This window comes from Oncorhynchus masou, chromosome 9, assembly GCF_036934945.1.
Source record: "Oncorhynchus masou masou isolate Uvic2021 chromosome 9, UVic_Omas_1.1, whole genome shotgun sequence".
Classification (NCBI taxonomy): Eukaryota; Metazoa; Chordata; class Actinopteri; order Salmoniformes; family Salmonidae; genus Oncorhynchus; species Oncorhynchus masou.
Window position 1 is genome coordinate 23,648,778 of NC_088220.1, and position 26,596 is coordinate 23,675,373.

Below are 26,596 nucleotides of genomic sequence, written 5' to 3' on the forward strand. Positions count from 1 at the left end.
TACAGTTCTTGGACTGCATAATGCATCATTATCTTGTAATATTCATGTAGGCTGCCCTACACACCATCCAATGGGGTGTTAGAGAAGCAGTGAGTCGGTTTATTGAATAATTTAAGGTTATGCTATAATTTCACACTCTGTCGGTGCCTCAGAGCCTGCCGGATAGGTTAACAAATTTATGCAGAGCAACAATCATACATCAAAAAGTGCATATTAGAGCAAATCAAATTAAAATAAAATTACAAATGCATTACATGTCTACGATATACTGGGCAACATGCTTGGTCCACATTCCATTTGATTTCATTCACTTTTTGGTCCAGGTTCATCTGTCTTGCTGGAAGACTTAGCCAAGAAACATGCACAGGTGTGTGTGTGTGTGTGTGTGTGTGTGTGTGTGTGTGTGTGTGTGTGTGTGTGTGTGTGTGTGTGTGTGTGTGTGTGTGTGTGTGTGTGTGTGTGTGTGTGTGTGTGTGTGTGTGTGTGTGTGGTGAGCAAACACATTCATTAAAGTATCAAACCTTGTACAACAATTGTACAACTCATAACCTTCAACAAGATAAGACAACAAAAGACCTCACTAGCTGCCTGTGTTAAATTGTGAATGGTACATTGATGCAGGAAGTGGGGCATTGTGGAGTAGGTGATGGAGGGAGGAGCCATAATGTACTGTAGTAGCTTGTCCCTGAGTTTCACATGACCCAGCTGATATGCAATCAGAAGGGGCAAAGGTGGTTTAATGAGAAAATATTCTGACCTGCAGTAATTGAGGATTTTGTAGATTATTTTTACTAGGCATAATAGTTCTAAAGGACACATTTCTATTAATTTATATTTTGGCACCAATTCTCTTTTGGTTTTGCAAAACCTAATCAGGCAACAGACCTCAACATGGGTGTTGGAATTGCCTACTGTGGTGGTGGCCATATGGCCGGAATGGTGTGCTCTTTATGGATAACCTGTCAAATAGATTCAAAATAGACCAAAATGAAAATTTTTAAATGATATTCAAATATAAGTACGCAGTTTTTTCAATTGTTAGGCCTTTGTGTAAATAAATCAGTAGTGTTGCATGTTTGCCGTATGAGTAATCATCACAGTCCCCACAAGCATTTTGAGCCTATTCCAGCTGGACACATTCTTTTTATATTACTCATATGCATTTTGTTTTTCCAAGCATGCTTTCATTACTTATCTCAACGACAATATGCCTACAAATCGATTGATTCACAACATTTTGTAGGAAAATTAAGTTATCTAAATGACTTGTCGAAACAGTGACATCACATCATTATAGACCAAGTAATAGTACATTTGTATTTCAGTTATATCAGTCTATGACAACGCCCTCATCCGGCGACTAACTGCAATTGAACGTGAACAGAACTGTATACCCGCTCTCAGACTTTCCAGCTGTCATTCTCTAGAAGATGGCGGACTGCGTTTCACTGTTAGATGAGGAGCTCTCTTCTTTTGTCTTCAATTACCTGACAGAAAACTCTGGCAGCCAGGTAAGGGATGTTCATATTATATATATCCAGAATCAGGACTACCTGGCCGAGGGTTCATGTTTGCATGTTATTGGCAGAAGCATGCGTAATTTAATCTTCATGTATGCTCTGGCTGTCAGCATCTCGGCTCTCTAACCGGCGTCTTCAGACCTTTGACGTATGTGCTTCACGTGGAGTTGTAGGGAAATGTTATTAGTGCGAACAACGTGGGATAGTAATTGATAAAACATTTAATTTCGGTTGCGTAAAATTATTTGTTCATTTAACATTGAAATAACAATGTCTATGTTGCTCTTAAAACTTTTACTATTTTTGAATAATCCTGTCAAATCAGAGACCTCAGCACGTGGGTAGGCTAAAGCATGAACTTGGCTATTTATGCATTTGATATTGAAATGAATGGATGTATTGGCAATACTTTGTATACGAAGGTTTGACTATTTATTTCCCATCCAGCTAATAGCCTACAAACTGGAGTTTTGATGAATGTTTATATTGTTGTAAATCAATGAAATTTGCGTATGTTGGCTATCCATCTGTTTCACCAGCCCATCTATATAGTAACTAAAGATAGTTCAACTGTAGACCGGTATGCTACGGTTTCTGTACAGTGCGCCTCTCACGGTTCAAAGTTGGGCTAAAGTAGCTAGTGAACTACAAAGGGAATAGAGTGCAATACAACGATAATGACTATTTGATCCGATCATCGACGTCCGTTGAGTTTCAGGTGCTGCAAGAATAATGATGTGAAATGCGGAATATTGTGCCCATCTGAAAAATTCAGGCGATTATGTTTTCGTAATCGTTTGGGTAAGCAGCGATCCACTGTTACAAAACCTTGTTACCAGCGAGCGTGCCACTGTTATAAAACCTTGTTACCAGCGAGCCACTGTTGCAAAACCTTCTTACCAGCGAGCCACTGTTATAAAACCTTGTTCCCAGGCGAGACTGTTATAAAACCTTGTTACCAGCGAGCCACTGTTACAAAACCTTGCTACCAAAAATGCGTGTTCTATGGGGTAACAAAATAACAATTGTCAAACATTAATATGAATGAAAATCCAATTATGGGCGGTATCTCATCGTAATGTGATATTGCACAATGTTATTAGACCACCAGATTTCAAATAATTATAGGATGCAACTGGCCAGCACACTCATGGATTATTCTCAGTAGGCGAAATCTCATTGAATTCCAACTATTCTTTATTGTAGCCTACCTCGGATAGATTATGATGTAACCCTGGATTGCGATGAGAGCATTCGTTCTCAGATATTCTATTCTTTGCTAGATGTATAGCTCGTGAGCAGGTTCATTGATTGCAGAAGCCAAGACTAAAAGTGATTTACATTTCAAGTCACATGTGTAACCTGTGTGTCAGTTAATAAGTATCTAATAATAACATGCATTAATTATGAGTTGAAACCTGGTACAGCATAATTAACAAAGGGTAAAACATGCATATTGAGGGCGTCCCCGCTTAGATACGAAGTTCCCCTAACTGGAAAGTTATATTTGTCCCAGAGCGTAATGTGATAACATTGTATCAGGTTCTGATCGCGTAGGGGATGTTCGTGATATTAGCCCCATCAAATGTAGCGTTCGATGCGGTGTTGCATGTTAAGCCGAATTATCGGGTTGATAGTGCTATCTATGGTCATTGTAATAGTACCCTACTATCGTGACCAGGGGTGTATTGATTCCGCCTATTCTGTTGCAAAAAAAATCTAAAACGGAAGCAAACTGAATGAAACGGGGAGGGACCTACCTGAATTTGTCCAATAATAACTCGTTTTGCTCTGTTTGCTTCCGGTTGGTTCTTAAACGGCAAACGGTTTCCGTAACGAATACACCCCATCGTTACAGAACACAGACTTGCTGCAGTCATGTGCTTTCTGTTGCGTAGTAGTCTGGAGGACGCGGCTCCAGTGACGTGCATGAGCGACAGCTTCCCTCTTTCCGCTGGGTTGCATGTGACTGGTGCTGCTGCTGCCACTACTGTCCGGCTGCTTCTAGATCAGGACTAATTATTCACCGGGTCTATTCCAGTTTAGTCAAGAGGATCTAAAGATCAGTCCTACTTACAACCACAACCCTAGCGGAACCACATAGAGTAGTTCTAGATTGAGAGGTGGATGCCATTATCCCCTTTTAGTATTTCCCCATCCATCTGAATACATTTTTATTCTTCTTTTCAGAACTATTTTCTTAATCAAATGTAATCATCCATTTTTGATGTAAATATTTAAAGGCCTATACTACTAACATTATATGGGCCAGTAATGTTCTACCCTTTATATTCATGAGATGCATGAGTTATACAGCCTACATAGCAAATGGATTTCTGTAGTTTGTCTCATCATTTAGGCTTCAGTATGTGGTTTCATCGCCTGTCAGTCAATGGTTCATTTGATTCTGGTTGCTGACTGAGTTGTTCTGTTGCATGGTCATATCAGCTTTCAAACTGACGTCTTGTTTTCCCAGATTTAGTCAGACAGGGAAACAATATAGTCCACTGCACCGGGCAGGGTGCTCACTTTGCTCAGCAGTCTCTCTCTTCAATGAAATGCTGTGTATTATTACACAGACACTGAGCTGTCCTGCCGTGATGGAATACTGCAGTGCTATGTGTTCAGCTTCCATGATATGGCCTGAGTCACCTGTCAAGCCTAGAGTGGAGGCATACTCTTTTTAACTAGAGCAAATGCATTATGTCTATGAAATGAGCAGTTCCTACAGTACACCTGCCTGTCTCTGATGGAATGAATGAAATTAGCTTTGGCTATGCTGTGTACTGACAGAAGATTATGGATAAGACTAGCCTTTGTTTTTTCTTAGCAGGGTTTAATGCTGATTTAGACTGGCCATGAACCACAGAACATTGGTCTCTGTGTTTTGATGTTCACTGTGACGTTACTGTATTTTTAAGCCCTACTACAATCTGGAGAATCAATCAATTACAGAGATGATTGTCATCACTGATAATGTTACTCTAGGAGTAGCATTTCACGTATATTTAAAGTTCTCACACATTATCTATGAGGGTCATTCTGAAAGATCCTAGCCTATCACCCGTCCTTCAAGATCATTATCTAGGTAGGACCAGCATTTTCATATATTTTGTTGTTGTTGAGAAGGATCATTCTGAATGATCATTACTCAAAATGATCAACTCAATTGAGGATGAAAGAGTCTAATCTCCCAGAAGTGTTGCTGGGAGGTTTTTCTTGTGTCACTGCCTGACTTTGTGGTTTGTCACTGAGGATTGGAATGTTTGCTTCCTCCCCAAATCCCCAGAGATCCATCATCTGGCTGAGGCTCTGAGGCTTGTCCTCAGGGAGGCTTGAGGATGCACTCTCATGGATCACTGTACCTCTCCCCTCCACTCTGAGCCTAGCCCATGGGTAGGCAACTAGATTCAGCCACGGGCAGATTTCTGCCAGAGCGGATGGTTGGTGGGGCGTAACATAATTATAATAATCTGTACACTGAAAATTGACCACAATTAAGCCCAAAAAGAGATTTTATTTGAAAATAACAATCATTTCATAACTTGATTACATTGAGACACCATCACATATGTTTTTTGATTCGTAGGAATACTTAAGGACAGATTTTGTAAATATGACACATTTTTATTTGAATTGCTGGATGATTTTACAGTCTTTCTTGACCATGAAGTAAAATAGATATCATTTTTTACACAAAAAGTTTTTGGGGGTCCCAAGAAAATCACCCCTGCTCTAACCTATGTGCATCCCAAATTTTACCCTATTCTCTTTATAGTGCACTACTTTTGCCCTATCAGGCCCTGGTGGTCTAAAGTAGTGCACTACAAAGGGAATAGGGTGCTATTTGGGATGCATTTTCTGACTGTATGGGAGGGAGAGGAACTAGGAAACAGCTGATTAGATATCAATAATTGATGCAGGCTAATCCATCATTGGCTTCAAAGGCTATCCTTTGCATGGACTCCTGAGACACACTGACTACAGCAGGCATTTGGTTGTCTTCACATATTCAGGCTGTGTTCTCCCAAGTCAATAAGGATAATTTTATTTTGCTTTTGATTTTGTTTTCAACTATCTCTTGTCCTAGGACTCATCTTTTGCTATGCCAACATGCAAATATATTATTGTCTTTCATTTTCCTTTTGAAATTAGCCATGGTTTTGAAATATGATATTATGAAATTCTGTGTATTTAAAAAAAAATATATAGTAATAATACATCACAACAAGCCATAATGTTCTTGATTAACCTTTGCAAGTGTTTTATATTCATCACAATGACTCTATTGATGTTGAGGACATTAGCGTGAGCCTGTTTCATATTCTGTAACTTTGGGATATGCATCAGGGGCTTTAACATAATGCCTATGGGCCTAAGTAGGCAGGTTTCCATTGACCCAGGTTTATTCAACAAAAGCAATGTCGCTAAAGAAATCTTTGTGACATGTGTAATAGAAATGGTAGGTATAGGAGAAATGTTCTAAAGATCGACAACATTTTTATCAGTTCGACTGGTGGATTTTTCTGTTGTCTAACTTTATGTATTGTGACAAATTATGATGGAAACAGTTTTTTGAATAAATTATGACTGCCAAATCATTTTGAAGGTACGCGGGCACGTGATGTCACCGCGTAACTATAAATCTCCACTCCACATTTAATTCTAAAAGCCTACATCTTGCAAAATCTTTTCTGTTAACTATAAAAAATAATGTTTCTTTGCAGGACAAAGATTTGCATTGCCTTGCTTTTGTAGTTGGCAGACAAGTTTCACCATCCAATTATTTCAGATCTACAGGAGTGCAAGTCTCACCATGGCACGGACCGTGGCAATACGTTGGCATGAGATTTACTAAAATATGGAAAATATTAGTCAGTTGTTGCATTCTATCCATGTTGGCTTTTGCGGGCTACCTGAGACATGAAACAGATAGGTCGGCGGGCATACAGACTGACGGCAATTTATTAATGAGCCATTTGCGAAAATGGGTAATGGAAACACTAGGTTTTAGGTGTGATGTCGTTATGTCCAGCTGTTTGCATCGACATAAGATAGTTACATGGAAATGCACCCTAGCAGGCAATTATCACATCTATTTTCTATGCCAACCTTCTAAATGTCAACAAAACACATCCCTGGACAAGTTCATGTGAACATAGCTAATGACACGTCAGATTCAGCTCCTCAACTTGTGCAATGCTGTGCCCCAACTGGCACCATATCCCTATAAAGCCCAGTGATTTACTTTTGACCAGGGCCCATAGAGACATTTGATATGTTCAATTGACTGTGGATACCTTGGATAGGGCCATATAAAATCTGCGTTGCGGAGTCACAGATTTCAGACATAAAAACGGAATTCAACAATATTCAAAATTGTATTGAACTTAGTAAATGTATTGAACTTATTAGAAAATTCATCAAGATTATCATAAGGCATGAAAAATATGCGTCAGTGATTTGTATTTTTCTTCAACTTTCTGAAGAGACAACGTCACAGGAATGCCCCTGTCTGTGTGTTCTCGTTTGTCTACCACTTTGTGTGGTCGTTAGTAATGTAATGACAACCTTCTTCTGGTTGATGGAAAGGCTTTCCCTAAAACCTTCTCTATTAAATGTTAACTACAAAGTAGCCTATGCCTCTTGGGCAGAATGATATCGGGATTTTTTGCATCAATCCAGTAGATATTTCTTTGCAATCTCCCTTGAGCGCTACAGAAACATTGCTAAACATACAACTGTCTTTGGCTGGTGCGCAGTTGAATTAAAGGGTAGGCCTAATTACAACCCGATATCTACATGTCAAAAGAGCCTGCTGATGTGGTTTAAGCATTGTTGTGGACTTGGAACCTATTAAAAAGGTGTGAAAACCTGAAAAACAGAAATCTGGAAAAATAAATGGAAGAAAAGGAAATTTAGTTAAATAAATTACCGATTCAGGCAAATAAACTGATTTTATAGGGTCCTACTTGGGAACAGAGGAGGGATGCTTCACTCTGTGTGTGCTTCTCCTGGCCACTAAAGCACATGCCTGTTGAGACAGGTCATGACTTGCAGGTGGAGGCCAGGATAGGAAAGGCCAGGACAGGACATGCCAGGACAGGACAGGAGCAGAGTAGCAGACTGTCTGATGAGGCTGACTTAGGTAAAGGGAAGTTGAAATTGGGTTGCCAGGTGTTGTCGTCCCCTGATGATATTCACCGCCACCTGCTTTACCATTTCAATGTGCATTCAGGCATTTGTCCGTAGTCAGCATCCTCCAGGTCATTATACTGTACTTCAGCCACAGCTAAACAATGGGTGTGCAAGTAGTCTATTGTAGATGGATTGTGTGTCCTGAATGTAGGGTCAACAGGTTTTTAAGTTTGTTTTTTAAGTTTTTGGTGACATATATTGTGTTGAGATGAAATACATATTCCTTCCTGATGTTTTATTATTACCCTCATAAGATGAACGTTCATAATCATTTAGATGATTTAAGTGAAATAATTGTTTCCCTATTTGAGTATGCAAGTAATTCACCTCTTCAGTTCAGCAGAAGTGTGTAAAACAGCTATTAATGAGAGTTGCAGGCGGTTCATGAGGTCTGGTCGGGATGTAGTGGACAACAGTCCAACTCTGCATCAGCCCCGAGACAAGGTAATTGAAGAGTTAACTAGCAGATAACACTTCACAGCCCAAAGACTGGTCTTGCATGATCAGTACTGGTAGGACTCTTTTGGGTTTCATGTAGAAACCTCTGTGGAAAGGTTTCTACATGGAACCCAAAAGGTTTCTTTCTACCTGGGTTCTTCAAAGGGTTCTCTTATGGGGACAGCCAAAGAACCCACTTAGGTTTAGATAGCACCTTTTTTTCTAAGATTGTAGTGTGATGGAGACCTCCATACAGGGTACTGACTCCGCTTCTGTCAAAGTGTGGAGCGGGTGTGTGTGTATGCGCATATGCATGAGTGGGTATGTGTGTGGAATATGGATTGAGATACTTAAATGCTGATGTTTAAACAGCAAGAGTGATCGGTATTGCTGCGCTTCAGCCTCATTCAGAGTGAAAAGAACCATTAGATGTTGATATAAATAGATTAATTGGATATAATATCCAATATAGCCTAGTGCTTACATGTGTTTCCGTTGCGAGGTTGTGATTTATTTAGCCCTCAAGCCCAGCCATATGAAGATCTGGGTGATAAATGAATGGCTCCTTCATAGTAAACCCTTACTGTGGGTGGACCAACCTGTCGGTCCAACCTCTCTCTCTCCCTCTCCTGGGCGTGATTGTAAACCAGGGAAAGGTTAAAGGAAAATTCCAATATCCTGATAGTGCAGTACAGTCTCGCCGTGTTCCAGCCCCGCCATGGTAACCTAGCACCTGGGGACTTACTGGGGAGGGCAAGCTCACACCTACTGGCAAGGGCTTACCCCCTAACACTGACCGGGTTAGCTCAGCGAGCTCATAGCCTGCTCATTAACAAGAGGTGTGTATTGTCCATGTTCAGAGTAGGAATGGATGTTGACTCGCTGTTCTTTAGTGTAACAAGTTTACACATCACCAGCTGAAAATAAATGCCTTATCTGTCATTATGTCAAGTGTGGCCAGGCACAGGCAGCAGGGCCTTCCCTGCAGCTATACTTGGTTATTTATTTTATTGGCTGGATATTAGTTATGGATCTCACATGGCCGTTCAGAATCCAACAACCTTGTTATGGGGTGGTTGCTAATTGTTTCACACACCTCTCATGTACTGTTATTCTGTTGGCAGTTGAGAGCATTGCTCATGGCTATACCCGATCGCTAATAATGCAGCCAGCTGACTGTCAGTGTGATGCGGCAGCGTAACCTAGTGGTTAGAGCATTGGACTAGTAACTAAAAGGTTGGAAGTTCAAATCCCTGAGCTGACAAGGTACAAATCTGTCTTTCTGATCCTGAACAAGGCAGTTAACCAACCCACTCTTCCTAGCTGTCATTGAAACTAAGAATTTCTTCTTAACTGACTTGCCTAGTTAAAATAAAGGTAAAATAAACTACAGTCTGTGAAGGGAACAGAAATCCTGTATTTTTTCCAAGGCTACTGTATTACTGTTCTTAGCAGTAAAGTTGCTTGTATTTCTGCTACTCAGAGAAGGTGGAGTTCATAAATAGCCACCATGGCAGTGGCACAGTGTATTTGCTTGAGGTGTTGTCAGCATGTCAGGTTGGATTCCTCATGATTTCATCAGGATGCCGTATAATCATCATCAAGCTGTCTGGGGGATTACGACTCCCTCCAACTGCTTACCTTACTGCAACCTGAGCACGATGCGGTGTCCCATTTAAACATAGTTAGTATTCACTGCCCTAGACAAGGGATCTGACCCTTAAGTCATGAGTCCCGGCCAGATCACCATCTTTCTCATGATCTGACTGTTAGTTTAGCCTCTGTGTTATGAGCTGTGTTAACTTACCATAGTGGTGACCTTTCGTGGGTCCCTGGCACACACACTCACAACAAATAGTACACCCGTGAGGTGTTGTCACACCTTGGGGAATGCTGCTGGTGCAAGGCCAGGGCCTGAGTACCTGACGGCAGCAGGTAGGTAGATAGGTAGGTAGGTAGGAAACAGGAATGCTGCTGGTGCAAGGCCAGGGCCTGAGTACCTGACGGCAGCAGGTAGGTAGATAGGTAGGTAGGTAGTAAACAGGAATGCTGCTGGTGCAAGGCCAGGGCCTGAGTACCTGACGGCAGCAGGTAGGTAGATAGGTAGGTAGGTAGGTAGGTAGGTAGGTAGGTAGGTAGGTAGGTAGGAAACAGGAATGCTGCTGGTGCAAGGCCAGGGCCTGAGTACCTGACGGTAGCAGGTAGGTAGCTAAGTAGTAAACAGGAATACTGCTGGTGCAAGGCCAGGGCCTGAGTACCTGATGGCAGCAGGTAGCTAGGTAGTAAACAGGAATGCTGCTGGTGCAACGCCAGGGCCTGAGTACCTGATGGCAGCAGGTAGGTAGATAGGTAGGTAGGTAGTAAACAGGAATGCTGCTGGTGCAAGGCCAGGGCCTGAGTACCTGACGGTAGCAGGTAGGTAGCTAGGTAGTAAACAGGAATGCTGCTGGTGCAAGGCCAGGGCCTGAGTACCTAATGGCAGCAGGTAGGTAGATAGGTAGGTAGGTAGGTAGGTAGTAAACAGGAATGCTGCTGGTGCAAGGCCAGGGCCTGAGTACCTAATGGCAGCAGGTAGGTAGATAGGTAGGTAGGTAGTAAACAGGAATGCTGCTGGTGCAAGGCTAGGGCTTGAGTACCTGACGGTAGCAGGTAGGTAGCTAGGTAGTAAACAGGAATGCTGCTGGTGCAAGGCCAGGGCCTGAGTACCTGATGGCAGCAGGTAGGTAGGTAGTAAACAGGAATACTGCTGGTGCAAGGCCAGGGCCTGAGTACCTGATGGCAGCAGGTAGCTAGGTAGTAAACAGGAATGCTGCTGGTGCAAGGCTAGGGCCTGAGTACCTGATGGCAGCAGGTAGGTAGTTAGTAAACAGGAATGCTGCTGCAGGGTAGAAACGAGGGTGTATGGAAACTGTACAGGCGACTACGTAATAGAGGTGCACTGCAAGCCACTACCTGCACACTTGTGAAAAACATTCCACTCTGTGCCCTCCCACGACAACAAAGCAGGACAGTGTTCCACCACATGGTGGGCTGGCTAGGGAATTACAGGAGAGGGGAGGGATCTGATTGGTGGCCTGGCTCACGAGTAGCTCTGTAAACTCTCTGATTACCTGGCCTCTCGCCAGCCAGGCTTCTCACAACATCTACATTTCTGTTGTCTCTATCCAGGCTGTTTGGCCACAACAATGGCTGGTTCACCATTAAGGCACCCAGCATCACAGGTGAACAGTAGGTAGAAACCCCCCCCCCCCCCACACGTACACACATGCACACCCCTGCCACTGACCTAGTTTAACAGTGAACTTTTAGCTTGGCAGGCTTAGGCATTGGTTGCGTGACCGGAGCTTGGGAGCTGAGGCTGGTTTTGATTCGCGACCTTGACAGGCTTTACTCACATGTCACAATGACCTTCTCACCTCTGCTTCCCCACTCCTTTCTCACACCCTGTCCTGTTCCCCATCTATGACAGTAATAATGACAGAACATTCCACTGACTGACTACAGCACAGGAGAGAAGGTATGGGGAACAGACATACTTTATCACATTGTTTTGAAATTGCAAGCTAACTATTGGCTATGTGACAGCTTTGGCTGGAATCTGTAAGATTTAGTCTAAACTGGTGTTAGCTATTGTCCCTTCTGCACATGATTTCATCTAAGATCAACCCATCTAATAGTATTTCCTCCTCAAAACATACCAGATTCACTCTGTTGAAAAAAGGAAATAAAGAAAATAAAGAATGCAACACTCTTCCAATCCTCAGTGAAGACTCTATAGAACAGGTTTATCGACACGTTGACTTCCCTCCAACATGCTTATTAGTAAGCTACATCCCCCTGATAGTATCATGAAAATGCAAGGACATTGGTATAATTGTGGATTCCCAACCTTGACTAACACAGAGAAATCTAATTAAATATGACTCTCTCCTTTTGCTGAACATCTTGGGATGATGTGGTATATAGTAGGGCGTTGGGCCAGTAACTGAAAGGTCGCTGGATCGAATACCCAAGCCGACAAGGTGCAAAATCTGCCGATGTACCCTTGAGCAAGTCACTTATCCTTCATTTGCTCCAGGGGCGTCGTACTACTATGACTGACGATGTAAAAGAACACGTTGAATGTACCTATCCAGTGTATGTAAGAAAACATTTATTTATTTATTTATAGCTCTACAGTGCCTTTAGAAAGTATTCAGACCCTTTGATTGTTTTCAACATTTTGTTACGTTACAAACTTATAAAAAATAAATAAATACATCCTCAGCAATCTACACACAATACCCCACAATGACAAAGCGAAAACAGGTTCTTAGAAATTGTTGCTAATTTATTACAAATAGAAAACAGAAATACCTTATTTACATAAGCATTCAGACCCTTTTCGATGAGACTTGAAATTGAGCTCAGGTGCATCCTGTTTCCATTGATCATCCTTGAGATGATTCTACTGTAATGGTTTTCCTCTTCTGAGGAGCAGTAGGAAGGATCGGATCAATATTCGTCATTTTATTCAACTGAACTGAACACTACAATACAAAGTAAACAAAAAGAACAACCGAAACAGTTCCGTCTGGTAACAAATACAAAGACAGAAAACAACTACCCACAAATCATAGTGGGAAAACAGGCTACCTAAGTATGGTTCTCAATCAGAGACAATCAGCTGCCTCTGATTGGGAACCATACCAGGTCAAACACAGAAATACCAAAACATAGAACAACACATAGAATGCCCACCTCAACTCACGTCCTGACCAAACTACAATAGAGACATAAAAAAGGTCAGGATGTGACATCTACAACTTGATTGGAGTCCAGCTGTGGTAAATTCAATTGATTGGACATGATTTAGAAAGGCACACATCTGTCTATATAAGGTCCACAGTTGACAGAGCATGTCAGAGTAAAAACCAAGCCATGAAGTCGAAGGAATTGTCTGTAGAGCTCCGAGACAAGATTGTGTCGAGGCACAGATCTTGGGAAGGGTACCAAAAAATGAATGCAGCATTGACGGTCCCCAAGAACAGTGGCCTCCATCATTCTTTAATGGAGAAGTTTGGAACCCCCACTCCACAGAATGTTTCTCTCTCTCTCTCTCTCTCTCTCTCTCTCTCTCTCTCTCTCTCTCTCTCTCTCTCTCTCTCTCCTTTAGCATGCGTCATTTCATGTACCTCCACAGCACTCTTTGTGCTTTTCAGTGCTTCCCATGATGCTCTGCTGCCTGGCCTGAAATTATTTTAAGCCGTCTCCGTTTACACAAGAAAGCAGGATCCAACTCATTGGATCGACTGCAGCTTAATTTGCATGTTATTCTTTGAATAAATGAGAAGCAGTCTATTGTGTTATCAGTGCATCATCAGGCTCAACAACATTCTGAAGGCAGCGCCATCTGAAGTTTCAGACTCCCACTGGAGAGTGGTCTCATTTTACTGAGGAAACAGATAAGCATTGAGCCAGTCAGATTTCTATTGGGATTGTGTGACGCAGACAGGTGAACACACACACACACACACACACACACACACACACACACACACACACACACACACACACACACTAGAGGTCGACCGGTAAACTATTTCAAGTTTTCATAACAATCGGAAATCGGTATTGTTGGGTGCCAATTTACCAATTTTATATGTTCTTTTTTATTTTACACATTTAATCTTTATTTAACTAGGCAAGTCAGTTAAGAACACATTCTTATTTTCAATGACGGCCTTGGAACGGTGGGTTAACTGCCTTGTTCAGAGGCAGAACGACAGATTTTCACCTTGTCAGCTCGGGGGATTCAATCTTGCAACCTTACAGTTAACTAGTCCAAGGAAATAATGACCTGCCACTCTCTCGTTGCACTCCACAAGGAGACTGCCTGTTACGCAAATGCAGTAAGCCAAGGTAAGTTGCTAACTAGCATTAAACTTATCTTATAAAAAACAATCAATCATAATCACTATTTAACTTCACATGGTTAATGATATTACTAGATATTATCTAGCGTGTCCTGTGTTGCATATAATCTGACTGAGCATACAAGTATCTAAGTATCTGACTGAGCAGTGGTAGGCAGAAGCAGGCACGTAAACATTCATTCAAACAGCACTTTCGTGTGTTTTGCCAGCAGCTCTTCCTTGTGTGTCAAGCATTGCGCTGTTTATGACTTCAGACCTATCAACTCCCGAGATGAGGCTGGTGTGACCGAAGTGAAATAGCTGGCTAGTTAGCGTGCGCTAATAGCGTTACAAACTTCACTCGCTCTGAGCATTGGGGTGGTTGTTTCCCTTGCTCTGCATGGGTAACACTGCTTCGATGTGGTGGCTGTTGTTGTTGTGTTGCTGGTTCAAGCCCAGGGAGGAGCGAGGAGAGGGACGGAAGCTATACTGTTACACTGGCAATACTAAAGTGCCTATAAGAACATCCAATAGTCAAAGGTTAATGAAATACAAATGGTATAGAGGGAAATAGTCCTATAATTCCGATAATAACTACAACCTAAAACTTCTTACCTGGGAATATTGAAGACTGTTAAAAGGAACCACCAGCTTTCATATGTTCTCATGTTCTGAGCAAGGAACTTAAACGTTAGCTTTTTTACATGGCACATATTGCACTTTTAATTTCTTCTCCAACACTTTATTTTTGCATTATTTAAACCAAATTGAACATTTTTCATTATTTATTTGAGGCTAAATATATTGTATTGATGTATTATATTAAGTTAAAATAAGTGTTAATTCGGTATCGCTCTTTTTTGGTCCTCCAATAATCGGTATCGGCATTGAAAAATCCTAACCGGTCGACCTCTAGTTTAGATAAAGGGACAAGGTCTGTGGCTGGCTGCAAGTCTAGAAATGAGGAAGGTATTATAATGTCTGGGAAGAGCCGTTTAATGCTAAGCCATTTCAGTTTTCCTTTGTCAGTAACTATGTAGATGCAATGAAGTGAATGACGTCACAGGACTGAGTTGGATCTCCTCAGCAGCCTGGTCTGATGTGTGTTCTTCAGATGGTTCATGTTAAAGCCCAGCCCTATTTGACCACAGTATGGCAGGGAATGCCACCTCACCAGGGACTCAAAAGAACATGTAATAGAGGCTTCGGCCAAGCAGCGGTATCACTGACAATCCTGCCTACTTAGGAGTCGGCCGTGTGGAGGCTGCTGGAGTTGTCCTTTTATGTTGAGGCAGTGTTTGATAGTGATGGGCCATAGTGAGGACTGAATGCTTTCAGAGGGGTGTCTCTCTCTATCTGAAGGGTCATTAGAATGGGAGAGGCACACTGGGCCATTTGTTTCATGCCAGTTAGCCTTAAGTTTGGTACAAAACAAAGCTGAATAGAGCTGGAATTGTTTAAGACCTGCAGGGGAAGTGTTTCTAGAATGTTCTAGCACTGTGTTCTTTGCAAAACAGCCGAGAAGAAGGAACAAGTCATACCAGTAAAATATATTGAAATACATTTTTTTTTAAATCACTCACGCAAAAGTTTAACCTATTTATCCCTAGAGTAGGTCAAGGGCCAAGTTACTACATCGGCATTAACTTTTCACGTTTCACAATCTTATTTCCATGAATGTGAGGCCAATCGTGTTGCATTTCTGTCGGATTAGCCAACGACTCTAATTATGTAAGCCATCCTCTACTCGTCTAGCAGTGAGCCTTCTGTAAGTACATCCTACACTTCCTGATAAACACCCACTAATTCACACTGCGACAAAACCCAGCGCTGTACTGTACTGCCGGCTGACTCCCACTCCTGCTCCTGAAATATTCTCAAGCAGCACTTACTTTGACATAGTCTTTACAAAACGGCAATTCATTTTTCAGTGAACCATTCCTCAGGCCCAGCATGTCACTGGCAAACCCCTAGCTTTCATCAAAGACACACATCAGTCATGTGTGCGTCACTGCTGGGGGCTTCCATTAGTGGAGTAGCATGGCTGTGAATGACAGCAGAGTATCAGCAGCACAGAGCACACACCCCTACTGGACATCTGGTGTCCTGCAGGGTTAATGAGATGTGAAGGTATTTTTTTATTCAACCTTTATTTTACTAGGCAAGTCAGTTAAGAACAAATTCCTATTTTCAATGACGGCCTAGGAACAGTGGGTTAACTGCCTGTTCAGGGGCAGAACAACAGATTTGTACCATGTCAGCTAAGGGATTCGGTTACTAGTCCAACGCTCTAACCAGTAGGCTACCCTGCCGCCCCAGGGTTTCTCTCCTCCACCAAGGCCAGCTCTCTTCTCTTCTCTGTGCGCTGTCACGGGGGACAACTAGTCAGTGGGTGGACACCTCCTGATGGATGACATGAGGTGGGATGGGATCAGGACTGGAGAGGAGAGAAAGGCATGGAGATGGATCACCTGGTGTGTGTCTCCACTTATCATCATCCCTGGCCAGTCCTCCAGGACCTCTCTTTCACAATCCCTCCACTGTTCCCTCTCATCTACCTTTCCTCTTATCTCTGCCACAGGAACAGTGGAACAGAGGATACAGCGTCACACAGTCCGCTGACAGCAGGAACATGATGCAGTGATTAACAGTACTGGCCGAATGAGCTTCACAGCCATGTATTATTTACTGTTAACTTCCCCAGAAAACAAGTTTCTAGCGCTGCATGTCTGCCTGGAGCAGACATATCTGCTTAGATCTTTAAAAAAAATGTTTTTTTTCATAAGCCGGCTAAGCCAGCTAACAGAAACCCTAGCCTGCATACAGCCACCCCATATGAGCCAATGTGAGCCTGCATGGCTAAACATGTACTGCAGAGCTTGAGAATGTAAAGCAGTAGTTTCAAGTAGCCACATGGTGCCCTATAGCTCTGAGAAAATGATAAAGAGGTTTTGGTATTTATTAGGATCCCCATTAGCCACTGCAAAAGCATCAGCTACTCTTCCTGGTGTCCACATGAAACATATACAGTGCCTTGCGAAAGTATTCGGCCCCCTTGAACTTTGCGACCTTTTGCCACATTTCAGGCTTCAAACATAAAGATATAAAACTGTATTTTTTTGTGAAGAATCAACAACAAGTGGGACACAATCATGAAGTGGAACGACATTTATTGGATATTTCAAACTTTTTTAACAAATCAAAAACTGAAAAATTGGGCGTGCAAAATTATTCAGCCCCTTTACTTTCAGTGCAGCAAACTCTCTCCAGAAGTTCAGTGAGGATCTCTGAATGATCCAATGTTGACCTAAATGACTAATGATGATAAATACAATCCACCTGTGTGTAATCAAGTGTCCAAATAAATGCACCTGCACTGTGATAGTCTCAGAGGTCCGTTAAAAGCGCAGAGAGCATCATGAAGAACAAGGAACACACCAGGCAGGTCCGAGATACTGTTGTGAAGAAGTTTAAAGCCGGATTTGGATACAAAAAGATTTCCCAAGCTTTAAACATCCCAAGGAGCACTGTGCAAGCGATAATATTGAAATGGAAGGAGTATCAGAGCACTGCAAATCTACCAAGACCTGGCCGTCCCTCTAAACTTTCAGCTCATACAAGGAGAAGACTGATCAGAGATGCAGCCAAGAGGCCCATGATCACTCTGGATGAACTGCAGAGATCTACAGCTGAGGTGGGAGACTCTGTCCATAGGACAACAATCAATCGTATATTGCACAAATCTGGCCTTTATGGAAGAGTGGCAAGAAGAAAGCCATTTCTTAAAGATATCCATAAAAAGTGTCGTTTAAAGTTTGCCACAAGCCACCTGGGAGACACACCAAACATGTGGAAGAAGGTGCTCTGGTCAGATGAAACCAAAATGTAACTTTTTGGCAACAATGCAAAACGTTATGTTTGGCGTAAAAGCAACAGCTCATCACCCTGGACACACCATACCCACTGTCAAACATGGTGGTGGCAGCATCATGGTTTGGGCCTGCTTTTCTTCAGCAGGGACAGGGAAGATGGTTAAAATTGATGGGAAGATGGATGGAGCCAAATACAGGACCATTCTGGAAGAATGATGGAGTCTGCAAAAGACCTGAGACTGGGACGGAGATTTGTCTTCCAACAAGACAATGATCCAAAACATAAAGCAAAATCTACAATGGAATGGTTCAAAAATAAACATATCCTGGTATTAGAATGGCCAAGTCAAAGTCCAGACCTGAATCCAATCAAGAATCTGTGGAAAGAACTGAAAACTGCTGTTCACAAATGCTCTCCATCCAACCTCACTGAGCTCGAGCTGTTTTGCAAGGAGGAATGGGAAAAAATGTCAGTCTCTCAATGTGCAAAACTGATAGAGACATACCCCAAGTGAATTACAGCTGTAATCGCAGCAAAAGGTGGCGCTACAAAGTATTAACTTAAGTGGGCTGAATAATTTTGCACGCCCAATTTTTCAGTTTTTGATTTGTTAAAAAAGTTTGAAATATCCAATAAATGTTGTTCCACTTCATGATTGTGTCCCACTTGTTGTTGATTCTTCACAAAAAAATACAGTTTTATATCTTTATGTTTGAAGCCTGAAATGTGGCAAAAGGTCGCAAAGTTCAAGGGGGCCGAATACTTTCGCAAGGCACTGTACATAGTATAGAACATTTTGACTCAAGGACTGAAATACATACATTTAAAATGTCACACATAGCCTAAATATCAGTACATACACACCATATCTAGGTCTAATACATAGTACAGTGCAAATTGCAGTACAAGATGAATTAAATGGATGTGTCTCTTCACTGTCCCCTTTGTGCAGTAAGGTGTTATTTTATCTGTTTTTTAAACATGTTTTATTCTTAGCTTGAGTTACTTGGGGTAATCATGGCTCTATTTAATACTGTGTGTTTCCCAGCCTCTGTTCTGGACCTGGGGACTGTGAAGGGACCTCTTGTTGCATGTCTTGTGTGGTACAGATGAGTGTCCGAACTGTGTGCCAACTGCTTGAACAGACAGTTTGGTACCTTCAACACATCAATAACTCGCACAAAGACCAATAATGATGCAGTCAATCTCTCCTCAACTTTGAGCCAGGAGAGACTGACATGCATGTTAATGACATTTTCCCTCTGTGTACATCTAAGTGTGATACGTGCTGCTTTTCTCTGGACCAGCTGCAATTTACCTATATCATTCTTTGCCGCACACATGACCACACAGCTGGGCAGTAGTCCAGGTGCGTCAAAACTAGGGCCTGTAGGACCTGTCTGGTCGACTGATATCTCGAGAAGGATGGACAGACCTTTTCCCATTTTAGCAACCATTGAGTCTATATGTTTTGACCATGAAGCTTGCTATCTAGGGTTAGTCTCCTCAACTTGCTCAATAGCCACATTATTCAATAACAGAGAGAGTGATTTGTCCCAGAAATTATGCTTTTAGTTTTTGAGATATTTAGCACCAGCCTTTTGCTAGTTGCCTGTTCTAAAACTGACTGAAGCTCTTTATTTTACTGTTGCAGCCGCAGTGTATACTGTTGAGTCGTCAGTGTACATAGACACAAAGGCTTTATTCAAGGTCAGTGGAAGTAAATTGGAAAAATAGAAAACAATAATGGCCCTAGTCGGCTGCCCTGCGGTACACCACACTCAACTGAATTTGCATGAGAGAGGCTTCCATTAACAAATATCCTCTTTGTTCTATTAGATATGCATCTCTGAATCTATAATAAGGCACAGGATGCAAATCCATAACACCTACGTTTTTTCAGCAATAGGTTATGATCAATGACATCAAATGCTGCACTGAAGTCTAACAAAACAGCTTCCACAATCTTCTTACTATCAGTTTATTTCAGCCAATTATAAGTCATTTGTGCCAGTGCTGAGCATGTTGAGTGCTCTTCCCCATAAGCATGCTGAAGGTCTGTTATTTGTCTTTTTTTAAATAACTTTTATATCGGACCAAACACAATTTTTTCAAAAAGTTTGTTAAACACTTGTAACAGGCTGATTGGTCAGTTGTTTGTTGGATAGAGGCCATTTTGTACACATTGCTCCTCCAAAGGGTCTGTTTGAAAGTGAATAATTGCCTTTTTTTGTTTAATTTAATAAGAGACATGAATAGATAACATTTGTAGTCTCGATTGTAACCTTTGTGAAGCATGTGATTTTTACATGTGTATCGGCTCGTGTTGTGTGATTGCCGTGGATCTGTGCGATAGCGGGACTGGCAGAGACAAGGCTGTTTGTTGAAATCTCAAAGGAAGATGCTCTTTGATCGGACAGCTGTGAAGTTCAAAGGACTAGCGCCCTTTCTGATGAGGGAACGCATGTGCTTTTGTAGTCACCCATGTCCTTTTCAACCGCAGCTGCTGCTCTCTGATAGGATAGGCTGCAACGATGACACACATGCATGCACACACAGGCACATACTATCTTTGTTATTTTTTGGTAGGTTGACAAAAGACAGATTTGTGTAACTCCAATTTTGATACAGTCAGTGGGCTTGTCTTGATTAGACTGGTGTTAGGGGATCGATAGAGAAGCAGCCTAGCACTATCTAGAGCAGACTCTTTTCTCCATCACAGTTTTACTCAGATGGGTGTTTTCTACCAAATATGGCCGTGGTGCTCTGTGAGCTGTTCAGTCACGTGCTGTTTGGGCCACACAGTTCACTGACATGGTTCTCATAGTCCCTGTTGTTTCAACAGGGTTATTCCACTAGATTTCTCTTGGAAAAAATGGAAATGCAAACCAACACGTCACCAAAGACAGATCTGCTCACAATGATTTACTCATACTGTAGCAACATGGTGAAATAATGTTAGGTTCACTGCTTTCTCCACTAAAGTCTCGTCTCCAAAGGGCAAGGCAGCCAACTGTGTCAGCTAGTAAGATGTTTTTTTTTCATTTGGTCAAGTTAGGAAGATGTTTTTTAGGGTTGTTGTGTCGAGGCAGAGCTGACTGTCTGCCATCTGTCAACTAAATGGTAAATGTGACAGGTCATTTCTATGTGAGTTTTTTTTTCTTTATAACTCAATTTCGACAGTACAATGCCTGCAAGACTGCAAATACAGGAAAACAGCAGTGGATTTAAAACCAGTACTGTAATTCCGAATGTTTTTTTTTAACCCTTCGAACAGTAAGACCTTAAGCACTAAGCCCAGTTATCTGCTCACATTTCATTAAGCTCCCTCCCACACCGGTTATTCTGATTGACACCACCTGCTCTTTTGCCCACTTCACCCACGTGTCCAAAATGGTAAGGGGAAAAGATAGCAGCCAGGGAGTCTGGTCTGAACAGTCCAACGTTACTGCCAGGTCTCTAGTACTATTCTGTCTCTGTGTGAAAGTGTGGAATTCAAGAGGCTAATTTAGCAACAGTGTTACTGTTAGGCAGGATGTCAGTCAGTAGTGCTAAGGCTAAGCCACTGTGTCCAGAGTGAGTCGTGATGATGAGCCCTGAAGGAAATCCTTTGAGTGAGGTGAGCAAATGGCTGACGTGCCTTGTCCCCATCCCCCCTCAGGCATCTGTGGTGTTCTTCTTTCGGTAATGAAAAGCACCCCAAATGTCAGCCACTTGGATAAGAAAATATTGGGAAAATGTAGGGATGCACACTGTGTTCTATGGTGCAGATGGAGTTAGGATGGCTTCCTGAGGCTGACACCCACACAGTGTTCTGTGGTACAGATGGAGTTAGGATGGCTTCCTGAGGCTGACACCCACACAGTGTTCTGTGGTACAGATGGAGTTAGGATGGCTTCCTGAGGCTGACACCCACACTGTGTTCTGTGGTACAGATGGAGTTAGGATGGCTTCCTGAGGCTGACACCCACACAGTGTTCTGTGGTACAGATGGAGTTAGGATGGCTTCCTGAGGCTGACACCCACACAGTGTTCTGTGGTACAGATGGAGTTAGGATGGCTTCCTGAGGCTGACACCCACACAGTGTTCTGTGGTACAGATGGAGTTAGGATGGCTTCCTGAGGCTGACACCCACACAGTGTTCTGTGGTTCAGATGGAGTTAGGATGGCTTCCTGAGGCTGACACCCACACAGTGTTCTGTGGTACAGATGGAGTTAGGATGGCTTCCTGAGGCTGACACCCACACTGTGTTCTGTGGTACAGATGGAGTTAGGATGGCTTCCTGAGGCTGACACCCACACTGTGTTCTGTGGTACACATGGAGTTAGGATGGCTTCCTGAAGCTGACACCCACACAGTGTTCTGTGGTTCAGATGGAGTTAGGATGGCTTCCTGAAGCTGACACCCACACAGTGTTCTGTGGTACACATGGAGTTAGGATGGCTTCCTGAAGCTGACACCCACACAGTGTTCTGTGGTACACATGGAGTTAGGATGGCTTCCTGAAGCTGACACCCACACAGTGTTCTGTGGTACACATGGAGTTAGGATGGCTTCCTGAAGCTGACACCCACACAGTGTTCTGTGGTACAGATGGAGTTAGGATGGCTTCCTGAAGCTGACACCCACACAGTGTTCTGTGGTACACATGGAGTTAGGATGGCTTCCTGAAGCTGACACCCACACAGTGTTCTGTGGTACAGATGGAGTTAGGATGGCTTCCTGAAGCTGACACCCACACAGTGTTCTGTGGTACACATGGAGTTAGGATGGCTTCCTGAAGCTGACACCCACACAGTGTTCTGTGGTACACATGGAGTTAGGATGGCTTCCTGAAGCTGACACCCACACTGTGTTCTGTGGTACACATGGAGTTAGGATGGCTTCCCGGAAGCTGACACCCACACAGTGTTCTGTGGTACAGATGGAGTTAGGATGGCTTCCTGAGGCTGACACCCACACAGTGTTCTGTGGTACACATGGAGTTAGGATGGCTTCCTGAAGCTGACACCCACACAGTGTTCTGTGGTACAGATGGAGTTAGGATGGCTTCCTGAGGCTGACACCCACACTGTGTTCTGTGGTACAGATGGAGTTAGGATGGCTTCCTGAGGCTGACACCCACACTGTGTTCTGTGGTACAGATGGAGTTAGGATGGCTTCCTGAGGCTGACACCCACACTGTGTTCTGTGGTACAGATGGAGTTAGGATGGCTTCCTGAAGCTGACACCCACACAGTGTTCATGTGGTACAGTGGAGTTCACAGGATGGCTTCACTAAAGGCTGCACACACACACAGTGTTCTGAGCACATACAGATGGACACACAATGGCGTCCTCACACTCAGACACGTGGAGGAGGGTCTCTGTCTGGGGGTGGGGATGGAGTTAGGATGGTTGCATGGTGCTGCCCTCATTTATTCACTGTGTGTCCCTGTGGTTCAGATTGGAGTTAGTGATGTTGCTGTCCTGGGGTTTGGTCACAAACAGTGATTTAACAATGGGTTGGAGGTTCGGTGATTAGTGTCACAGATTATCACACTCTGTTTGACTCTCAAGGACATCACTGCTGATTGCATTGGCTGTGGGCCAGGTAAGGCACATGGGTGGAGTTTGGAGCAGAACAGGAGGCAGGGGCAACACACAAGGCGTTGTGAGGTTACTGGGGTCACTGGGCTTGTGGGGTTGTGAGGTTACTGTGGTTGCTGAGGTTACTGAGGTTGCTGAGGTTACTGGGGTTATGAGGTTACTGGGTTTGTGAGGTTACTGGGGTTGTGAGGTTACTGGGGTTGCTGAGGTTACTGGGGTTGCTGAGGTTACTGGGGTTGTGAGGTTACTGGGGTTGCTGAGGTTACTGGGGTTGTGAGGTTACTGGGGTTGCTGAGGTTACTGGGGTTGTGAGGTTACTGGGGTTGCTGAGGTTACTGGGGTTGTGAGGAGGTTGACTGGGGTTGTGAGGTTACTGGGGTTTGAGGTTACTGGGGTGATTGAGGTTACTGGGTTGGAGGTTACTGGGGTTGTGAGGTTTACGAGGTTACAGTTGTGAGGTTACTGGGGTTGCTGAGGGGGTTGTGAGGTTACTGGGGTTTGAGGTTACTGGGGTTGCTGAGGTTACTGGGGCTGAGGTTACTGGGGTTGTGAGGTTACTGGGGTTGTGAGGTTCTCAACTGGGGTTGCTGAGGTTACTGCTGAGGTTACTGGGTGAGGTTACTGGGGTTGTTACTGGTTACTGGGGTGAGGTTACTGGGGTTGTGAGGTTACTGGGGTTGTGAGGTTACTGGGGTTGCTGAGGTTACTGGGGTTTGAGGTTACTGGGGTTGTGAGGTTACTGGGGTTGCTGAGGTTACTGGGGTTGCTGAGGTTACTGGGGTTATGAGGTTACTGGGGTTGTGAGGTTACTGGGGTTTGAGGTTGGGGTTGTGAGGTTACTGGGGTTGCTGAGGTTACTGGGGTTGCTGAGGTTACTGGGGTTGCTGAGGTTACTGGGGTTGTGAGGTTACTGGGGTTGCTGAGGTTACTGGGGTTGCTGAGGTTACTGGGGTTGCTGAGGTTACTGGGGTTGTGAGGTTACTGGGGTTGCTGAGGTTACTGGGGTTGTGAGGTTACTGGGGTTGTGAGGTTACTGGGGTTGCTGAGGTTACTGGGGTTGTGAGGTTACTGGGGTTGCTGAGGTTACTGGGGTTGTGGGGTTGCTGAGGTTACTGGGGTTGCTGAGGTTACTGGGGTTGCTGAGGTTACTGGGGTTGTGAGGTTACTGGGGTTGCTGAGGTTACTGGGGTTGTGAGGTTACTGGGGTTGTGAGGTTACTGGGGTTGCTGAGGTTACTGGGGTTGCTGAGGTTACTGGGGTTGCTGAGGTTACTGGGGTTGCTGAGGTTACTGGGGTTGCTGAGGTTACTGGGGTTGCTGAGGTTACTGGGGTTGTGAGGTTACTGGGGTTGCTGAGGTTACTGGGGTTGTGAGGTTACTGGGGTTGTGAGGTTACTGGGGTTGCTGAGGTTACTGGGGTTGCTGAGGTTACTGGGGTTGCTGAGGTTACTGGGGTTGCTGAGGTTACTGGGGTTGCTGAGGTTACTGGGGTTGCTGAGGTTACTGGGGTTTGTTACTGGAGGTTACTGGGGTTGCTGAGGTTACTGGGGTTGCTGAGGTTACTGGGGTTGCTGAGGTTACTGGGGTTGCTGAGGTTACTGGGGTTGCTGAGGTTACTGGGGTTGCTGAGGTTACTGGGGTTGCTGAGGTTACTGGGGTTGCTGAGGTTACTGGGGTTGCTGAGGTTACTGGGGTTGCTGAGGTTACTGGGGTTGCTGAGGTTACTGGGGTTGCTGAGGTTACTGGGGTTGTGAGGTTACTGGGGTTGCTGAGGTTACTGGGGTTGCTGAGGTTACTGGGGTTGCTGAGGTTACTGGGGTTGCTGAGGTTACTGGGGTTGCTGAGGTTACTGGGGTTGCTGAGGTTACTGGGGTTGCTGAGGTTACTGGGGTTGCTGAGGTTACTGGGGTTTGCTGAGGTTACTGGGGTTGCTGAGGTTACTGGGGTTGCTGAGGTTACTGGGGTTGCTGAGGTTACTGGGGTTGCTGAGGTTACTGGGGTTGCTGAGGTTACTGGGGTTGTGAGGTTACTGGGGTTGCTGAGGTTACTGGGGTTGTGAGGTTACTGGGGTTGCTGGGGTTGCGAGGTTACTGGGGTTGCTGAGGTTACTGGGGTTGCTGAGGTTACTGGGGTTGCTGAGGTTACTGGGGTTGCTGAGGTTACTGGGGTTGCTGAGGTTACTGGGGTTGCTGAGGTTACTGGGGTTGCTGAGGTTACTGGGGTTGCTGAGGTTACTGGGGTTGTGAGGTTACTGGGGTTGCTGAGGTTACTGGGGTTGCTGAGGTTACTGGGGTTTGAGGTTACTGGGGTTGCTGAGGTTACAGGGGTTGCGAGGTTACTGGGTTTGCTGAGGTTACTGGGGTTGCTGAGGTTACTGGGGTTACTGGGGTTACTGGGGTTGCTGAGGTTACTGGGGTTGCTGAGATTACTGGGGTTGCTGAGGTTACTGGGGTTGCTGAGGTTACTGGGGTTGCTGAGGTTACTGGGGTTGCTGAGGTTACTGGGGTTGCTGAGGTTACTGGGGTTGCTGAGGTTACTGGGGTTGCTGAGGTTACTGGGGTTGCTGAGGTTACTGGGGTTGCTGAGGTTACTGGGGTTGCTGAGGTTACTGGGGTTGCTGAGGTTACTGGGGTTGCTGAGGTTACTGGGGTTGTTACTGAGGTTACTGGGGTTGCTGAGGTTACTGGGGTTGCTGAGGTTGAGGTTACTGGGGTTGCTGAGGTTACTGGGGTTGCTGAGGTTACTGGGGTTGCTGAGGTTACTGGGGTTGCTGAGGTTACTGGGGTTGCTGAGGTTACTGGGGTTACTGGGGTTGCTGAGGTTACTGGGGTTGCTGAGGTTACTGGGGTTGCTGAGGTTACTGGGGTTACTGAGGTTACTGGGGTTGCTGAGGTTACTGGGGTTGCTGAGGTTACTGGGGTTGCTGAGGTTACTGGGGTTGCTGAGGTTACTGGGGTTGTGAGGTTACTGGGTTTGAGGTTACTGGGGTTGCTGAGGTTACTGGGGTTGCTGAGGTTACTGGGGTTGCTGAGGTTACTGGGGTTGCTGAGGTTACTGGGGTTGCATGAGGTTACTGGGGTTAC

At 44.2% G+C, this 26,596-nt stretch overlaps 1 protein-coding gene across 1 annotated transcript in view; it reads left to right on the forward strand.

Moving 5' to 3' along the window:
• The first annotated feature begins 1,424 nt into the window (after positions 1-1,424).
• LOC135545701 (peroxisome proliferator-activated receptor gamma coactivator 1-beta-like) overlaps positions 1,425-26,596 on the forward strand; it is a 115,376-nt gene continuing 90,204 nt past the window's right edge. Inside the window, exon 1 of the mRNA XM_064973502.1 lies at positions 1,425-1,511. Within this exon, the coding sequence (XP_064829574.1) occupies positions 1,431-1,511 (81 nt within the window). The 5' untranslated portion in view covers positions 1,425-1,430. The remainder of the gene's footprint in view (positions 1,512-26,596) is intronic.